Source organism: Nansenia antarctica (assembly GCF_963989245.1).
Source record: "Nansenia antarctica genome assembly, chromosome: 4".
Classification (NCBI taxonomy): Eukaryota; Metazoa; Chordata; class Actinopteri; order Argentiniformes; family Microstomatidae; genus Nansenia; species Nansenia antarctica.
The window spans coordinates 42,277,081-42,289,524 of record NC_137689.1 but is presented as its reverse complement, the minus strand read 5'-3'; the positions used below and the strand labels follow the sequence as shown (position 1 = coordinate 42,289,524).

Genomic DNA, 12,444 nt, shown 5'->3' with positions numbered 1-12,444 from the left:
ATTTTGCTTGAGGATGCTCCAAAGGTTCTCAATAGGGTTGAGGTCAGGGGAAAATGGGGGCCACACCATGAGTTTCTCTCCTTTTATGCCTATAGCAGCCAATGACACAGAGGTATTCTTTGCAGCATGACAGTGGGCTCAGAAATACATGAAGACTAATTTCCAAACAGTCTTGTTTACTGATGAGTGCCGTGCAACCCTGGATGGTCCAGATGGATGGAGTAGTGGATGGTTGGTGGATGGCCACCATGTCCCAACAAGGCTGCGACGTCAGCAAGGAGGTGGCGGAGTCATGTTTTGGGCCGGAATCATGGGGAGAGAGCTGGTAGGCCCTTTTAAGGTCCCTGAAGGTGTGAAAATGACCTCGGCAAAGTATGTAGAGTTTCTGACTGACCACTTTCTTCCGTGGTACAAAAAGAAGAACCGTGCCTTCCGTAGCAAAATCATCTTCATGCATGACAATGCACCATGTCATGCTGCAAAGAATACCTCTGTGTCATTGGCTGCTATAGGCATAAAAGGAGAGAAACTCATGGTGTGGCCCCCATTTTCCCCTGACCTCAACCCTATTGAGAACTTTTGGAGCATCCTCAAGCAAAATATATATGAGGGTGGGAGGCAGTTCACATCAAAACAGCAGCTCTGGGAGGCTATTCTGGCATCCTGCAAAGAAATTCATGCAGAAACTGTCCAAAAACTCACAAGTTCAATGGATGCAAGAATTGTGAAGGTGATATCAAAGAAGGGGTCCTATGTTAACATGTAACTTGACCTGTTAAGATGTTTTTGTTTGAAATAGCTTTTGATTTCAGTAAATATGACCTCCTAGTATGACCTCCTAACCCTAAATTCATCAAATTACCATTTTTAGTTCTTTACAACCTATACAATGTTTTGAAACTCTGTTGTGCATAATAATTTGGAACAGTGCATTTTGAGTTTTTTATTTAAAAAAAAAATACTGTTATCATTGGGAGGTTTGTTCAATAAAATTTCAATTATACTCTAACGGTTGATGACTTGAAAATTATACTGATTGTCATTTGCATCGACTATTTAGGAAAATCTGAGAAAAATATAATTTGCATAATAATTTGGAACGCGGTGTATGTAACATTTCAGATCGTTGCCACTAGGGGTGGTATTTTTATTTCTTTTTCAGAAATATGTTCTATGTGGTCTATTTAATCAGTTTTATGTCCCCCATAATTTTCCTTGAAGGAGAAATGTTTGTATAAAGTTTGCATAAAAGTTTTCTTTTGTGCGTACGCAACGTTTCTAAATGAGAACCCTAGTCATTCTGAGGTAGTAAGGTCTTTTTTACAACCTCTTTGTGTTGTGGACTGAGGGAACAGACTGAGTGCTCCATGTTAAATCCTCATTCCTCATCCCTTCTGTTTCCATCCCTTATGTTCCTCATGGGAATCTTCACACTAAAGACATCACTGCCTGAACAAAACACACCCACATTCAAAGCCATAAACGCTGGAGAGAACACAACGACAGTATGAATAAAGGAGATATTTTAAGAAGGCAAGAGTAGAAGCACCTGTTTACAGTACTTGACCACGACGAAGTGTACCAGAACTGAACCAGAACAGAGTAACTAGACTCAGAGTATAGTTAGAGTCGAGCTGTGCTAAAAGTCCTGGATCATATCCTGGATTAACCTCTTCTTATCCACCTAATTTTTCTGGTTTTCTGCTCGAAATGACATGCCCACAGTGAATATAGAATATCTCCACAATCACAAGGGCCTTCATAATGATCTTGTTATCAAATGAAAGCTAACACCTGTGGGGTGGCTGTAGAAGTGTCAGAATCAAAATCTATGTTACTGTGTCAGAGCAAATAGAGCTAGAACATTATAAAACATCTCAAATTCAGTCTCCGCCTAAAAAAACAACAGCTTTTACAGTGAATATCACCTTGGAAACCTGATAACCAAGCCCAAATCATCTAGGAATCAGTACTCCAGGGTCTTATTAGTACTTGTGCCAAAGTTGATGCTAGTAATGTGAGCAAATGCAACTTTGTACCTGTTTTAGTACAGGTATGTTTAGGCGGACACCTATATGTTTAGGCCATTTGGAGATATTTTCGCACCATCTTTGACCTTTGACCTTTCTCATGTATCAGATCAGATTTTTTTTTTTTTTTTTTTTTTTTTTTTTTTTGGGTTGGCCGACCAATGGTATGGAAATTTGGTGTTGAAACCGGACATGACACATTCTCCAGTTGGAGAAAACTGGATGTGACTTAGGCCGTGTTTACCGTCTTGGGAAAAAAATTGTGGCATCGTATAGCATGCAAAATTGTGAAAAAAATGTGATATCGATGAAGAGAATTGATCGAGGTAAACTCTTTATTTCACTTCGGATGCCCACCGGGGTCCGTGGAGAAGAAAGATAATCTTACCAGACCTACAATCACCACGACTGAATGAAATCAACGAGCTTATGCTACACTGGGTCATGTCTTTTTACAGGCCCTGCCAGGTTCTTCAGCTGGTCTTGGAGGAGTAGCTGAGGTAAATATTGACCTTGTGTGTCTGCCTTGCCAGGTCTGCTCTGAGAGGGATGAGGAGATGTATGAGAGGGAGCAGCATGGGAGCGGCTTCGTAAACCTGTGACCTCTCAACTCCCAGCCACCTCCCGAGTAACCCTGAAGGCAGGGCTGGATGTGAGGCAGCTGTCTGCGGTCGACCGAGAGAGGAGGAGGCACACACCGGCCGTTTCTCTTTCTTCTCTCCTCTCCTGTGCTACAACCTCTCCCTCTCTCCGCCTCAGGCAAAGGGGAAAGTTCCCGACAGGGGAAAGTTGGCATCCAAACACATTCTGAGGGGAGACATTCTCACACACACACACACATTCAATACCTCTCTCACTCACTGGAGGTCCTATGAGAGAGAGGTGTGTGTTAGTGAGTCTGTCAGTCTTGCTTATCTCACCTACCTGTCATGTCTGTCTGTCTGTAGTGTGCGTGTGTGTGTGTGTGTGTGTGTGTGTGTGTGTGAGAGTGTGTGTGAATAACAAATGTAACGAGTGAGTTACGAGTGTGTACCTGTCATTGTCTGTGAATACACTGTGCATCAGTGTGTGTGTGTGTGTGTGTGTGTGTGTGTGTGTGTGCGTGTGTGTGTGTGTGTGTGTGTGAGTGAGAGAGCCTGAGTGTTTGTCGGTGTGCGGTGGTGTAAATCCACTATGGGCTGTACCATGTGTTCCCAGATGATTGACATGTTGACTGTGTCAGTGAGCAGATCCAGCCGCAGGGCTGTGGAACTGACGGCATTCCCAGAAGCTTTCCAAGCGGGATACCACAGAGTTACTGGCCTCCACTACATGTCCTCCTTCTCGGACGCTGAGGACTGCTGTGAGGACGACAGCACCAGCAGCTCTCTAAGCGTGGACGGTCAGGGACAGGGTACCGACGACTGAAACACTCAAACACACTTGATGATTCCAATGATTCCAAACCCTGGGTACTGTACTGACCCCAAGCATGGATGTACCTCCAACTGTTAAATAAACAAAAAAAACACTACTGTTAGCTAAACCTATTGTGTGAGTCAATTATGGGGGAAAATGTTTATCATTCCAGCAAGATTTGCACCATCGATTAACAGCCTCTGTCTGTTTATTTTCCTTTTGTCAGAGTGGAGAGGGAAAGGCAGCCTCTCTCAAAATGTCAAGAACAACCAACATTAGTGTGGGCTTACCACGGTAGGAACCTCAACACTGTAGGAACCTCACCACTGTAGGAACCTCACCCTTACCACGGTAGTAACCTCACCCTTACCACTGTAGGAACCTCACCACTGTAGGAACCTCACCCTTACCACTGTAGGAACCTCACCCTTACCACGGTAGGAACCTCATCACTGTAGGAACCTCACCACTGTAGGAACCTCACCCTTACCACTGTAGGAACCTCACCCTTACCACTGTAGGAACCTCACCCTTACCACTGTAGGAACCTCACCACTGTAGGAACCTCATCCTCACCACTGTAGGAACCTCACCACTGTAGGAACCTCACCACTGTAGGAACCTCACCCTTACCACTGTAGGAACCTCACGATTGTAGGAACCTCACCACTGTAGGAACCTCACCCGTACCACTGTAGGAACCTCACCATTGTAGGAACCTCATCCTCACCACTGTAGGAACCTCACCCTTACCACTGTAGGAACCTCATCCTCACCACTGGAGGAACCTCACCTCACCCTTGTGAAATAAGATATCCTGCAAAAAATGTTGTCCAAGCAAAAATGTGTGGTACTGCATTTTATACAAGAGACCCCAAACCCCATGTTATACAAGGTGACCTGAAAGTGGGGTGTGGTTAACCTCACCCATACCACTGTAGGAACCTCACCACTGTAGGAACCTCATCCTCACCACTGTAGAAACCTTACCACTGTAGGAACCTCACCACTGTAGGAACCTCATCACTGTAGGAACCTCACCTTCATCACTGTAGGAACCTCATCCTCACCACTGTAGGAACCTCACCACTGTAGGAACCTCATCACTGTAGGAACCTCATCCTCACCACTGTAGGAACCTCACCACTGTAGGAACCTCATCACTGTAGGAACCTCACCACTGTAGGAACCTCATCACTGTAGGAACCTCACCACTGTAGGAACCTCATCCTCACCACTGGAGGAACCTCATCCTCACCACTGGAGGAACCTCATCCTCACCACTGTAGGAACCTCATCCTCACCACTGGAGGAACCTCACCCTTGTGAAATAAGATATCCTGCAAATTAATTTAATAATTAATAATTAATTGCAAATGTTTTTGTCCAAGCAAAATAGTATGTGTGGTACTACAACCGAGTACACGGGGGGAAATGAAAGGCAGTTAAAATACAACAACATGTTTGAGAGACAAACATTTTATACAAGAGACCCCAAACCCCATGTTATACAAGGTGACCTGAAAGTGGGGTGTGGTTAACAATATCCTGCCTGTTCACCATTCAAGTGGCAGATACTGAGACCACAGGCGTAGCTGAGACCACTTGTTCATTGTTCCCAATTGGTGACCAGACAGACCTGTTTGATTAGCATTACACATTACACATTTCCTTACACCTCCATGGACCAGACACATTATGTACTTTTTTTTAACGATTTGGCAGACGCTTTTATCCAAAGCAACATACATTTAGAGATGACAGACTCAAGGGCACACTAGTGGTGGTGTTCACAGGTCTTACTCAAGGGCACACTAGTCTAGTGGTGGTGTTCCCAGGTCTTACTCAAGGGCACACTAGTCTAGTGGTGGTGTTCCCAGGTCTTACTCAAGGGCACACTAGTCTAGTGGTGGTGTTCCCAGGTCTTACTCAAGGGCACACTAGTCTAGTGGTGGTGTTCCCAGGTGGGATTTGGACTCATGATCTTCTGATCACCAGTCCAACTCACTATCAACTAAGCCTCCCCTACCTAATGTACTGTACCATAGTATACACTTGCTTCATAGTCCATGCATACTGTATGGTAGTCTACACTGTACATATTGTAGTTCATACTGTATTATATAACATGTTGTATCATAGTCCATTCATACTGTAGCAATAACAGCCTATAATACGTGTTTCCAGTGACCGCGTAAAGGCCGATTTAAGACTGGTACTGGTAGGCTAAGCAACTGCAAGTGTCTGCCTAAACACACTGCTGCGGAATGCCTTGGCATCGGAGTGTTAACATGTGGGTGAGGGGGAAATCTGCTACTTAGTTACGCACATTACTCTGCCCTGTAGGAATCTGGATCGATTTCACAGGACAACATCTCTTCTTTGGTGGAAAGGAACATTCTCAAGGTCCATAATCATCCTTATTGCTAATCACAATACGCTTTTTTTGGGGCGCACGTTTATCGCACGCATTATTTTCGCAGCTCAACATAAACCTCTTATATATAACATAACACAACATAACCTCATATAACATAACACAACATAACCTCCGGCTCGTGCTGTTCTTCCTCCGAATCTGAGCACTCTGAAAATTCCATCGCCGAAAGCTAAAGGTGGGGGGGGAGGGGGGGGGGGGGAAGGGAACGTCAGGGAAAGTAAACAGTAAAAGGTTTGTCTCTGGGGCTCCATCCCTCACACTGTCCCGCTCAGCAGCGCAGACGCACGCACCTCTCCTTCGAAAACATCAGCAGTTCATTACAGATAATAGATAGTTAAGTAGCCTATATTATTTTGGTAAAAGCAATGATGTTGAGGAACGAGGTTTTTTCATGCTTTGTTTTCTATAGTGTTCTCCTTATACTGAAGATGTACATTATAGCTGTTATCACGGGACAATTGAGGCTGCGTAAAAAGGTGAGTGGCTCCGATCCACAAGTCCCTGTCTATTATTTGCCATTACTTATTATAGCCTGCATATTCCTTTCTAACTTTACAAGACCGCTCTATGGTATATGCAACCAGTAATGAATGACTCTTCTTCCTCCTGGATAGGCTTTCGCCAACCCCGAGGACGCAGTGAAACACGGGGGCTTACAACACCACAGGACGGATCCGGACGTGGAGCGCTACCGAAGGTGAGAGCTCAACACATCGAGTTAGCCTACTGTCTATATGTAGTGTGTGTATATACACCATCGATATTGGAATAATAGGCTAAACGCTGATAAATGTAAAGTGATGGCCAGCCCATAGGACCTAGAATTAAATGGATCATTATTATGACACATTGTCGTCATCTGTACCGGCTCCTTGGTTCACGTGTCTCCAGGTTATTATCTGTCTCCAGGTTATTATCCTTTTTATTTTCTGCCGCTCGTCTCCTGCAGCCTCGGGGTCTGTCTGGTTTGTTTGAACTTGTCGGGAAATGATCCATTGCTACTAGGGAAAACAGCTGGTATAAGGGAAAACTTTACTTTCTAATTGTTTACCTCTCGAAAGCCTGACCTGGCCCATGTATGACGGGAAACAGGCTGAGCTGTGGCATTTACTCACATCTTAAGTATTCCCATCTGGTAGCAATTAAGTCCAACTCTTAATTTATTAAGTCTTTACCAAGCGCTGCATTCAGAGGGAGTCAGGGGGCATGTATGCCTAACCCTAAGGCCCACTCCCCTGACCCCCAACCAGTTGTTTTTACTGATTCTGAATGTGGTTGAATTCTTATCAGATCAGGACTACAATAATATTTGTGCAGAGTGTGATTTTTAGCCAGAGAGGAAACTGTTTAATGGTGGGCGCAGTTGGAGCTCCCATTATGTACATGTTGGACTGGTTCCTCTTTTTTTTTCAGCTCTGCTGGAAGGTCTACACTATGGGGTGTATTCTATTTAGTCCTGTGAGGTCTCTTTCATGGATTTCTGTTGATTGATTTGAATGTTAATGTTGCGTGAATCATATATTTTCTCTGTCACTGGAATGATTCATCTAGATTTAGTTTTTGATGTAAAAAACGTGTAACTAAACTAAACTTTTCAATTTTCCTCTGTGAGTGAAAGTGTGTGTCAGTCAAAAGGCCTCCCAACCCCTCATGTTGAGGAAACCCTTGATTTGAAAACCTGTGTGTGTGTGTGTGTGTGTGTGTGTGTGTGTGTGTGTGTGTGTGTGTTTGTCAGGCATGCATGTCCCAGTGCAGCTCTGTCTCACAAGGATGGATGTACTTTTCCCTGTTACTCATCACTCTTACTCATATTGGGTCATAGAGAAAGTTTTCTGTGGGTGAGCTGTATTGTATTGATGCAATAATGTGGTTGATCTTTTGGCGGAAGCACTTTACACGCTTGGTTAACATCCAGGAAGCTGAGTCAGAATGTAGAGTATGCTTCAGCAATGCAATTCTAATGAAAACCAGATGCAATAGGAGTTTTGGGTGTATGCTGTCGCTCTGACTGTAGACCTTATATCTTATAGAATGACGTGTACTCTATACACATTTTCTACTCCCTTGACCTTTCAGAGGCTTACTCCTCTCTGACCCTCTCTAAATGCCTTATGTATCACCCTGAAGCTGGAAAAAATGTGACACAGTCTGGTGAAAAGGTCCGCATACCGGTGTTGTGCCGTTTTCTGACTCCCCCGCAGAATCAGACGCCCCTTCGTATTAGGCTACTTGTAAACTAAGTGCTCTCTTAGTTCTTAAGGCCCATATCTCTCTGTAAGGCCCATATCTCCCTGTAAGGCCCATATCTCTCTGTAAGGCCCATATCTCTCTGTAAGGCCCATATCTCTCTGTAAGGCCCATATCTCTCCCTGTAAGGCCCATATCTCTCCCTGTAAGGCCCATATCTCTCCCTGTAAGGCCCATATCTCTCTCTGTAAGGCACATATCTCCCTGTAAGGCCCATATCTCTCTGTAAGGCCCATATCTCTCCCTGTAAGGTCCATATCTCTCCCTGTAAGGCCCGTATCTCTCTGTAAGGCCCATATCTCCCTGTAAGGCCCATATCTCTCTGTAAAGGGCTCTGCACACAGCGAGCGATTTCGAAGGCCCATTTCGAAGGCCACAGCGAAGGCCCATTGCGCGTCAACATTCCATTTTGAAGTTTGAATGGAAGTCTATGAGAACATCGCATCTCAACACACACGGCCCCGATTTTAATCGCACGGCGAAAATTCGATTCCATTCATTTTGAATGGGACAAAGCACACGGCGTGCGAGTTTTGTCGCACTGTCAAATTTTGCAAATGTTAGCTTCAAAATGAATGGAATCGAATTTTCGCCGTGCGATTAAAATCGGGGCCGTGTGTGTTGAGATGCGATGTTTTCATAGACTTCCATTCAAACTTCAAAATGGAATGTTGACGCGCAACAGAAATCGCACGCTGTGTGCAGAGCCCTTAAGGCCCATATCTCTCCCTGTAAGGTCCATATCTCTCTGTAAGGCCCATATCTCCCTCTAAGGCCCATATCTCTCTGTAAGGTCCATATCTCCCTGTAAGGCCCATATCTCTCCCTGTAAGGTCCATATCTCCCTGTAAGGCCCATATCTCTCCCTGTAAGGCCCATATCTCTCTGTAAGGCCCATGTCTCCCTCTAAGGCCCATATCTCTCTGTAAGGCCCATATCTCCCTGTAAGGCCCATATCTCTCTGTAAGGTCCATATCTCCTTGTAAGGCCCATATCTCCATGTAAGGCCCATATCTCTCCCTGTAAGGCCCATATCTCCCTGTAAGGTCCATATCTCCATGTAAGGCCCATATCTCCCTGTAAGGCCCGTATCTCCATGTAAGGCCCATCTCTCTCCCTGTAAGGCCCATATCTCCCTGTAAGGTCCATATCTCCCTGTAAGGCCCATATCTCTCCCTGTAAGGCCCATATCTCCCTCTAAGGCCCATATCTCTCTGTAAGGCCCATATCTCCCTGTAAGGCCCATATCTCTCCCTGTAAGGTCCATATCTCCCTGTAAGGCCCATATCTCTCCCTGTAAGGTCCATATCTCCCTGTAAGGCCCATATCTCTCCCTGTAAGGTCCATATCTCCCTGTAAGGCCCATATCTCTCCCTGTAAGGTCCATATCTCCCTGTAAGGCCCACATCTCTCCCTGAAGGCCCATATCTCTCTGTAAGGCCCATATCTCCCTCTAAGGCCCATATCTCTCTATAAGGCCCATATCTCCCTCTAAGGCCCATATCTCTTTGTAAGGCCCATATCTCCCTGTAAGGCCCATATCTCCCTGTAAGGCCCATATCTCCCTGTAAGGCCCATATCTCGCTGTAAGGCCCATATCTCCCTGTAAGGCCCATATCTCCATGTAAGGCCCATATCTCCCTGTAAGGTCCATATCTCCCTGTAAGGCCCATATCTCCCTGTAAGGCCCATATCTCCCTGTAAGGCCCATATCTCTTTGTAAGGCCCATATCTCCCTGTAAGGCCCGTATCTCCCTGTAAGGCCCATATCTCCCTGTAAGGCCCATGTCTCTCTGTAAGGCCCATATCTCTGCCTGTAAGGCCCATATCTCTGCCTGTAAAGCCCATATCTCCCTGTAAGGCCCATATCTCTCTCTGTAAGGCCCATATCTCTCCCTGTAAGGCCCATATCTCTCTGTAAAGCCCATATATCTCCCTGTAAGGCCCATATATCTCCCTGTAAGGCCCATATATCTCCCTTATATCTCTCTGTAAGGCCCATATCTCTCTCTGTAAGGCCCATATCTCTCTGTAAGGCCCATATCTCCCTGTAAGGCCCATAACTCCCTGTAAGGCCCATATCTCTGTCTGTAAGGCCCATATCTCTCCCTGTAAGGCCCATATCTCTCTGTAAGGCCCATATCTCTCCCTGTAAGGCCCATATCTCTCTGTAAGGCCCATATCTCTCCCTGTAAGGACCATATCTCTCTCTGTAAGGCCCATATGTCTCTGTAAGGCCCATATCTCTCTCTCATTTGTGTCACGTTCTAATGCTTTGGTCCTCATGTCGGGATCTGATGTAATGATCAGACTTTTCTTTAGAAAAATTTGAATACATTCAATCAATGACACATCGCTAGTCAACTAACACAGCTTGTTTTGTGAGCCTGCTAACAATGTAAAGTAACTAGGTAGCAGTGGGGATTACTCACCCAATCCATTTTCGTTGCAGTATTTTGGCTTGACTAGTGAGTTTGTGTAGTTCCGTGTTTCAAAAGAAAAGTCCAAATATTTTGATTGGTTGCCAATATGCAGACCAAAAGACTAGAACGTGTCACATTTGGTTTGTTCCTGTGTTTCAGGGCTCACCGGAACGACATGGAGAACATCTTCCCCTTCCTGTTCCTGGGAGCCGTGTACTCGCTGACGGGGCCGTCTCTGCCGGCGGCACGCGGCCACTTCCTGGTGTTCTTCCTGGGCCGCGCGACGCACAGCCTGGCCTACCTGTGTGCCTTGAGGCCGCCCGCCCGCTCCCTCGCTTACGTCATCGCCCAGGTCCCCTGTGTCTCCATGGCTGTGCAGGTCCTCATGGTGGTGGCCTCATACGCATGACGCATGACATCCCTTAGTGTGGGGGGGGGCGGGGGGGGGAGTTGTAATCACGTGGTGTTCTGTCTTCCCTCTGAGACTGGATCAATCTGTGACTTTGAGATCGGTGGGCCATGGCAGAGGACATGGCAGAGAACATGGCAGAGGAGGGATGCATCACCTTCAAGAGAAACCCAAAAGACCCCTGGTCCATCAGACCGCAGACACTAACAGAGCAGTCTGTTTCTCAGCCGCAGGATAAGAACGGTCGCACGAACGCTCTGAAATGAAGTCAGGACTGTACTCTTGTATTCTTGTAGTACTGTATCTGTGTATGCTGTCATTATGCTTGAAGTATTTAACCCTCTTCTGAACTGCCAGAGGACACTATTTAATGAGATAGATATATTTGTGTTGCCATGCATTTTTTTTCACAGATGAAGGTTTTGTTGTGTTTCATATTACTCAAGTGACCTTTAAAAAGGAGGAATGTGAGATATCCGTGGTTATGCTGCACGTTAGTTCAGTATGTTGGTTATTCTGTTTACAAAGCGTTGACCACCACGCTGCTTACCCCATCAGAGGTGATGACGACTAGAGAGATATCCACTGTAGAGAGATATCCACTGTAGAGAGATATCCACTGCGACTGTTCCTGTGTCTATGGAAGCTACTTAAAACAGCTCCATATATAGTATGTTTCAACTGTTGCCTAAACACTTGAGTATTTAGTGTTGAACAAAGTTATAATGGATGGTTTGATGATACATTCTCTATAGAGCAGTGTTCTACGTGGCAGCCCTTTGAGGCTCAGTGGAGCAGACATTATTCTCAAAGCCTTTGTTTCAGTCGAGCATCAATACTACACATTATTAAACATTGAAGATGAAATTAGATCTATCTCTACTAGGACTGACATTTGATGTTCTATAGTATATTCTTTTGACTGTGTACTTTGTTTTGGAATGGTCATCATGTTGAATGGTCATCATGTTGAATGGTCATCATGTTGAATGGTCATCATGTTGAATGCTCATCATGTTGAATGCTCATCATGTTGAATGTGCAAACAAATGTTTTTGGCAATGTACTGTATAGTGCACTTGGGAGCCAATGTTTTAGAGAAAGTAAAACAATGTATACAAAGAATTAAGTCTGTTAGTCTCACTCTTTATTTTATTGCACATACCGGTAGTTCCCTTCCTGAGTGGGTAGAAAGCCTGACTGTCAAAGACACCCAGCTTGAATTAAACAAGATGAACCCTAGTACTCTTCATTTGTCTTATACATGACCACTTAAGGATTCCTTTTGTTTTCTTAAATCTCTACTAGGCATCATTCATTTGCACACAGATTTAGCCGGTCACTACTGTTATGTGCAGGCACACGTATCCTGTAAGTGACTGGCCTGTCGTATTCATTTGGCTAGGCGGTGGCTCCTCTGTTGGGAGACATTGTGTTCTCTGGCAGGGGGAGAGGGGGTGCCGTGGCTGGGATGGAGTTATTTATCTGGCCTCTCTC

At 45.2% G+C, this 12,444-nt stretch overlaps 1 protein-coding gene across 1 annotated transcript; it reads left to right on the top strand.

The window, feature by feature from the left end:
• Positions 1-6,233: 6,233 nt before the first annotated feature.
• ptges (prostaglandin E synthase) lies at positions 6,234-10,947 on the top strand (the record flags this gene model as incomplete). The annotated part of the gene is made up of 3 exons (XM_080529038.1): positions 6,234-6,344; positions 6,483-6,565; positions 10,698-10,947. The coding sequence occupies 3 exons, from the start codon at positions 6,234-6,236 to the stop codon at positions 10,945-10,947; spliced, it is 444 nt and encodes a 147-aa protein (XP_080385164.1).
• Between the last annotated feature and the right edge of the window lie 1,497 nt (positions 10,948-12,444).